At 31.9% G+C, this 7,681-nt stretch overlaps 1 protein-coding gene across 2 annotated transcripts; it reads left to right on the top strand.

The window, feature by feature from the left end:
- Positions 1 to 651: 651 nt before the first annotated feature.
- Positions 652 to 7,678, top strand: LOC125056152 (GATA zinc finger domain-containing protein 14-like). Of its 2 annotated transcripts, XM_047659119.1 has the most exons (4): positions 652 to 780; positions 4,682 to 4,830; positions 5,383 to 5,514; positions 5,801 to 7,678. In XM_047659119.1, the coding sequence occupies exons 2-4, from the start codon at positions 4,683 to 4,685 to the stop codon at positions 7,183 to 7,185; spliced, it is 1,665 nt and encodes a 554-aa protein (XP_047515075.1). In that variant the 5' UTR covers positions 652 to 780; position 4,682; the 3' UTR covers positions 7,186 to 7,678. The 2 variants fall into 2 exon arrangements, with proteins under 2 accessions (XP_047515075.1, XP_047515076.1); XM_047659120.1 differs by lacking the exon at positions 652 to 780 and having other exon boundaries at positions 4,686 to 4,829; positions 5,381 to 5,514.
- Positions 7,679 to 7,681: the final 3 nt, after the last annotated feature.

Here is a 7,681-nt window from a genome sequence, read left to right as displayed (position 1 = left end):
GTATGGACTAAAGTCCTTTGCCTTTCCCATTAGGGATCAATTAATATTATCATCAACCCTTATCTTATTACTGAAGTGAAGTCTTTGTTGTACCAATTGGATTATCAGTAATAACTTACGTTATATAATAAAATCTTGTTAATTATTTTGGGGCACAATTATATTAAGGTATAGCAGAAGTCACGTGTCAACTTAAAGAAACTATGGTAAGTATATATTTAATTTTTTTACAATTTGATTTGTTTAGCTTTTCCTTCTATATTGTTTAGCGGAGATAATAAAAACAATCATTTTTACAACTCTCCTGCTCTCCTATATAATCAGTATTTTCCCCGATGTAGGCCAAAAAATTATACGAATTATATGATAATAATTAGTAATTCGAATATTGTATATACATAAATTGAATAACCATGTAATTAGAAAAACCTCAAGTTTGTTGGGCCGACAAAAGCCTTCCTTCAAATTCGATACTTAAATAATTTATTCGATTATTATATTTTATTATTATTGATTGATTATTTCATAGGTTTTTAGGGTAACTGGCGCTAAGCAGATTCCCGTATGTCGACTTACCCATTTAAATTTAAAATATAGTATGAAATATATATATATACACATCGATAAATGTTTACCTTAATCTTAAGAATCAGATGTTCTTCAATCTACGTACATCTTCTGGCAAGTAAATAAGTTCGGGCGATCTATGTATCGGCACAGTTTCGTGCCGGCATTTGCGCAATAGGCCGCAACTCCGCGCGTTCTATGACTAACTATAAGGTAATTTTTTAAAAGTAACATTTATTTATTATATTTAAATTTGAATAAAATTATCGGATATAAATGTGAATTTATTGAAAATACTTAAGTTTATCTATTCGCGTTAACAGCCGTCAAAGAACATTTGTAAGTTTATATTAAAATATTGTTACCTTTTGTTGTATTGGACCATAGAGATGTGTTGTGATCCTGATTTTGTTTTGATTGTATTCATTTTAAAATGTACTTAATTAATACTACTTACTACCTTTGACTCGTAAGTGTTTCGTTTTCCTATTGGTAATATTTTTTATACAACAATACTACTTACTAAATAATTGTCTCTTTATAATTTTGTATTCGTTTGGAGCTAAAGTTCACTTTGTCCGCGTGCAAATAGGAAAGCGTAGTTATAACCCCTAATATAAATATATGTTTGTATCTTAATTAAAAGACTTTGAACATATACTAACTGTTGTGGTCTCCAGCAGAATGACCACTGCTGTGGAACACGTCTGCTCCACAGCATAATGCTGAGCCAGGGCCAGTTATAACCACAACACACACATTACACACTTAAAATTTTCTTTTCTCGTTTTCTTTTTTTAATTATTATTATTATTGTGTGTGTTTCTGTGGGTGTGTTTCGTTAGTAATAAATGTAATGTCTTTATACAGTTAAGGCATTGCTATACAAAATGGTTATACATACATGTATATTGTACATATAGTCATATACGCCGTCGGGAATTATGGCAGTTTTATTTTTAAATATTTCAAACGTTTGCCTTACAACATGAGTATTGTATGCTAGGAACTATTGTTTTAAAACAACTTTGCAAATTTTTTAATCAACACAAATATTTGAGAACTAAATAATTGATTATAATTGCATTCTTTTGTTCAGCAAAAAGACCACAAAACTGTTAAAAGAATGGAATTAAATAGAAAAATTAATTATTCACATAAACAGTAAATCGTCATGTATTCTTATGGAAAGTACCAAAATTTACTTAACGAATCTACACTTCATATATAAATAAGTATTGTACGCCATGTTTACCATAATTTGAATATGTTAATTAAATTAATGTATGTATTTTATTTAAAAGGCCGGCAACGCACTCGTGCGCCTTCTGGCAATGTGTGTGTCCATGGGCAGCATTATCACTCAACAACAAATGAGCCTCCTATTATAATAAAAATTTATGTTCTGTACTGTTTGCAGATGTTCTTCCTTTCATGAGATAAATATCTCTATATTAAAATAAAATTGTCATAAAAAATAGAGAATGTGCCAGGTGCATTTCTTTTTCTATCGTTGAGTTGTCGAAGTCCGAGATCCGAATTCTGTGCTTACAATTTTTTCTTATTAGCTTCGCCTGTAAGGATAGCGTTTATGATTTCTTCGTATATTATTTGACCGGGTGTCAATTCAAAAAGTCATTAAAATTTTAAAGCTTTAATCTATTAAATAATACTCGTATAAGTAATAGGCGGTTTAAAATTGACTTCAAAAAACCTCTGGAGAAGGTTCAAGATTGCTAAATTTTAAATTGACATTTAAATAAAATTTATCATAGTCACACAACCGTATAAGAAAACATATGTTTCGTGCTCTTTCAATATTCTAATAATAGTAGTCTCTATATATATAAAATTCCCGTGTCACAATGTTCGTTCTTATGATAATTTTTATGCATATTCGGTAAGCCCTTAGTGATAAGGGGTGTCCACTCCAAAAAAAAATTGTTTTTATTTTTTATGATACAGCATACAAAAATACATGCAGCCCCTAGTTTTCACCCCTCTACGATCAACCCCAATTTTTCATTATAGTAGATAGTTATTTTGATTGAACTAAAAAAATGTTTCCTAGAAATAATATACATGGCAAAACAAACGTTTACCGGGTCAGCTAGTATATTTATATAATTCATTTCCTATAATATTAGACGGAAGATTAAATTGTAAGTCGTTATACAATCAATTTCTTCTGATGGCCAAGGTAATCCTCTAATTTGCAATTCATGAGTAATAAAAAATTGAATATTATCAATAGAATTAGACAAACACAATAAAAATCATTGAAATTAACGAATATTCACATCGATAAAGATATTTACGATCAAAATATTATATATAATTACAAAGTTTTGCTTAAATGCCCAAAACTTGTATTAATTTATGCGGCTTTGAGATATTTTTTTCGTTTTGTCCGTTATGTCATCGTCGAATTCAGAGACGTGTTAAGTATGTACTGGCGCGTATTATGTACTATTACGCGTTTTGCGTACAAACATCCGTCTACTGAAGAAGTTATGGTCATAAATATTTGGGTTTGTATATAGCATACAATATATAATATTTATAGCTGTGTCATATTTACGTTGTTATGGTGTTCACTGTTATGTCTTCAGCTTTTTAATATCAGTTTGGAATTCGAATAAAGTTTATGACTAATCTCTTAGACGACAAAGGTCAATATAATCAAAATATCACATAACAAGAATTTAAACGAAATAATAATTCGTAATAAAACTATAGTTTCGGTGACAAAAACAATGTGCAGAAGTCATAGAGTCGACTACTTGTCATAAAGAATGATCCACGCGGTTACGTGATTATAAGCTCACTCATGCACAGGATAACATTTTAAAAAGCTTTATGTGCGTTATACTTTGTGACGCATATTTTTTTTTATCTACAATAACTAATACTTACCACTTTTTCTCACAACACCCGTACCATCTGCGACTTAGGAAATTTTATATTATATCATTGTCCGATTGGATATCTTTAGCCGGTGTTACGTTCTATATATATATACTAATTGCTAAATAATCAAACACAGAGCAGTGACCTCTTATTGGACATTAACATTGTTGTCCCTTACTCATTCCCAATGGTCAAAATTTTCCAAATTTCATTTGCAAAAACCAACCTGGGAGTTGCGATTTTGTAACTCACTTTTCGAATCTGATAAGGAGGGAGCTTGTAGTTCATTGTTTAACAGAATGCCAAATCTTAAAATGACTGCTACACAACTGATTTGAGCGCGACCGCCACTGCGAAAACCGCTGTGAGAGTTCGGAAAGTGAGTTACAGAATCGCAAGGCAGGCACCTCTGTTACAAATCTTCGCGATTATAACGGATTGAACAGTACTTATCCGGAGCTGGATATATTCGGTAGTAGGCTGATCAATTTTAAAGAAAGCATGGTTAAGTGCCTATCTCGTACCTAATCCGCTGTTTTGGTGGTAATTTTTTTCTGCTTATCAAACATTTCTGGTATTTTTATTATATCTTATTGTATACGTATGTATTTTATTTTTTTCGTAACATTAATGTTCACCTAAATTGTCATATATCTTAGATAAAACAGTTTGTATTATATACCGTAGATATAGTATTATGTAAATGTAATGTGATAAAATTTATAACATACAAACACTACAAAATAAATTAATAAAAGAGATAGATGCAATTTAAAACAACTATATGTTTAAAGCACCTGTATCTTAATTTAAAAAATTAAATAACTCCCTCCATAGTAGCTTATCATTTAAAAAATCAAACACACCACTGCACGCAATACTAGTCGAGCGAGTTTGCTTATCTTGCCGAAGCCGCGTATTATCTGAAGAAGTCTATTAGATAAGTATAAGGGTGTGCAATTATTTAATCAATTACCGGCTAATAATTCGTAATATTAGCGCGTTTAACCAATTCAAAAGGATATTAAAGATACACATCAGAATGAGAGTAGACTAAAATTGGGACGGCTGATGGCGACGTGTATCTCGTTCGTATATACATATTAAGTTTGTTTATGTAAATAAAATACATTCTTTTTGTAATGAGAAATAAAGTTATTTAAACATTTTGAATAAATAAATAATAATATCTTTTCAATTTCAGAATGGTGTTCGCTAAAGTGCTTATTACTGTATCCATAATAACAATATTGTCAAGAAATGTAAGTGGAGTCGATAAATATACTGATGAAAACAGACCCTACGAGTTTGGTTTCACCATAGATGGTGAACAGCATCGGCATGAGAAAAAAGGTAGTTCCTAATTTTTATGAATTTTATAACCTCTTAGAAAATTATAGCTTAGCGATGGTAGAGTAGATTATATTTTTAATAGCCTAAAACTGATGAGCACCAGATGGGGCGCCAATTTGGAGGCTAGGTTACGCTACCGTGTGAATTAAAATTAAAAAACAAATGGTGCGCGAATACATATCACACCCGATCCGTCAAGCGTACAGCGCATGCGCAGATCGTAGTTAGATACTCTAGAAGTCTAGAGCACTGTTTCCCAACGTGCGGCCCACGCCCCACAGGGGGACAATTTGATTGTTAAGAAGCCGATTCGAAATTTCCTAAGCAGGCAAATCACGGCATATTAAAAACATTTTTCTTATTCTAAGTGGAGGATTTCAGTTTGTATTCTAAAGTCCGAAATATTCACGAGTTTATAATCGAGTATATTCTCGTTATCTGGTCATTTTCATCATTTCATTTCATCAAATATATATTTTATAGATAATTGACAGTCTATTAATATTTTTTCTTGCTTTTAGCATTTGCAATAAACCAGCAATGTGTTTTCAGATGAAAACGGGATAATAATGGGAGAGTTTGGATTCATCACGGCAGATGGAGTATACCACGTGACAGTCTATGCAACCGACGAAAATGGCGGCTTCAGAATATTGTCTATGAAAAATATACGCGTTAAGCCATGTAAGTTCATCCATCTCTATTGATATCCAACAATTGTCTTAATTGAATTCATATACCCGTAATAATAAATTTATTTCAATAAACAGACCACATATCGCCTGTATGACAGCGTAATGTTTCTGAAATTACTGTTTAAAAATATTGAAATTTTGTCATATTTCATTCATATTATGTTAATAATTAAATCAATGTTCACTTGCATCAATGTTTAATGGTATTATAATGTCTACGAGCAAAGCTTGTTTACTCACTCTGTGCTAACAAAAACTTTATATACAAATTTCAGATCCTGGAACTGCTTCTCAAAATTCACGGACTGGTCATTCGTTGGATCTAACAAGCACTCCAAAAACTCCATCACGTCCAGTTGAAACAAATGCAGCTCCTTACAAAGATACGCCGCTATTAAGAACGTCGCTTACTTCATCAATTGAAAGCAATAACCAACCAAACATTGAAGAATCAAAAATCGAAAACAGTCCAAAGCCATCATTGCAAATAGTAAAACAGCCAGCTGCACCTATACAGGCCTGCTCTCATTGTAGTTTACCTACAACTACTACAGTTGCACCAAGAATTGATCCACAAACTATTAATCAACAAAATCCATATAACTCTCAAGTTAATCAAGAAGGGAAAATAAACAACAGTCCAGTTGAAAAGAAATATAATATGTTTACGAATCAAGGCACGCAAAACTACCAACCACAATCAGCTCAAGAACCGCAGACAAAACTCCTAAATAGCTACCAAGGAAGCTCTCAAGCGACACCTGAAGTTTCAAATCAAGGTCTAAATAGAAGATTAGAATTACCACAACAACCACTAACTCCCCCAAATAACCCAGGTCAACAAAACTACAATAATAATCAAGGAACATCCTACGAAAATGCACAAAATGATAACAGGTCGCAACAAAATATTGGATCAAATAACAATTATGATAATACAGACCAAGTTTCAAATGATCCATCAATTAATCTCCTTCGATCTGGATTTAATAATCAAAATCCGGAAATAAGTATTCCAAATAGAGAAATTGACCTTCCTCTTGGTAATTCATATGAGGGTAATCCACAAATACCACAGAATTACGCACCAAGTCAAAGTGTCTCAAACTCACCAAGTCAATCAAGTGAGCGTAGCCCGAAGAGTTACGAACCAAGTATAGGAGTTCCTCAAAATACTGTAGGAGTACCTAAAAGCACTGTAGGAGGTGTAAATCTAAATGAATACGATACAACAAACTTGGAGCCTCCAAAATCGCCTAAACTACTATCAGCTCAAATGCAAATAGTTGATAAAAACACGGATATTTATCACAAAAATCCTGGTGAGAAAGATGGACTCCCAGAAGGTGTTACAAAAGATTATATGATGGGGGTGTTATACGTTTTCAACTACACGGTTGGTTTCCATGGACACTATGAAAAGGGATTTGCAGACGGTTCAAAGGAAGGATACTATTACGTGACGGGTAGAAACGGAGTCAGAACTCGAGTAGATTACGAAGCTGATGAAAAAGGTTTCCGGCCTAAGATTACTGAAGAGGTGCTTGATTTAATTTCTGATGAAGTACCAAAACCTGAGACGGAGAAAGAACCACAGTACGGGCTTAAAAGCTATGAATTCAAATGGCTTTATTTCCCAGTAGGCTCAAAACAAAGATAAAAACGTCTGAAGACTGACCTTGTTACACTGTGTTCTTTAGTTTGTATAAAAGTAAATAAAATCACTGCCATAAATTAAATTAAAATAACTAATATAATCCCATATGAATAAGATATTAATGTCAATTATATAAGAGTTTATTAACTACCACACGACTTTACTGGAAACAAAATAATACTACACATTACATAATAATTTATTTTAATCAAAACCTGGCCGTAGAATAATTTTTAATAAATACGAATCTGGACCGTTTTAATGACTCTTGTTTATTGTAATCTGAATTGTTCTCATTTTTTAGAGTGCAAAATTGTACGCCTATTTATTATACAACGCAATTGTTACTTACTAGTTTCTGCTGTTTATAAATTGTAGGCTTTAATTTAATTAAATTCACGAATAGAAGATAATATCTAACTTATATACTGTAGTATATTATTAGGTGATAGAAACAATTATCAAATAAAACCATTTCTGTATGTTTTTGACTAAATTT

This window comes from Pieris napi, chromosome 14, assembly GCF_905475465.1.
Source record: "Pieris napi chromosome 14, ilPieNapi1.2, whole genome shotgun sequence".
Taxonomy (NCBI): Eukaryota; Metazoa; Arthropoda; class Insecta; order Lepidoptera; family Pieridae; genus Pieris; species Pieris napi.
Note: the sequence above shows the minus strand (reverse complement) of the source record. Positions and strands in the feature narration are given on the sequence as shown.

Excerpts from the sequence above, each read along its gene's own strand:
- LOC125056152 (XM_047659119.1), top strand. The coding sequence starts at position 4,683 with ATGGTGTTCGCTAAAGTGCTTATTACTGTATCCATAATAACAATATTG. Across the intron at positions 4,831-5,382 it reads GCATCGGCATGAGAAAAAAG|ATGAAAACGGGATAATAATG; the intron begins GTAGTTCCTAAT and ends ATGTGTTTTCAG. Across the intron at positions 5,515-5,800 it reads AAATATACGCGTTAAGCCAT|ATCCTGGAACTGCTTCTCAA; the intron begins GTAAGTTCATCC and ends TACAAATTTCAG.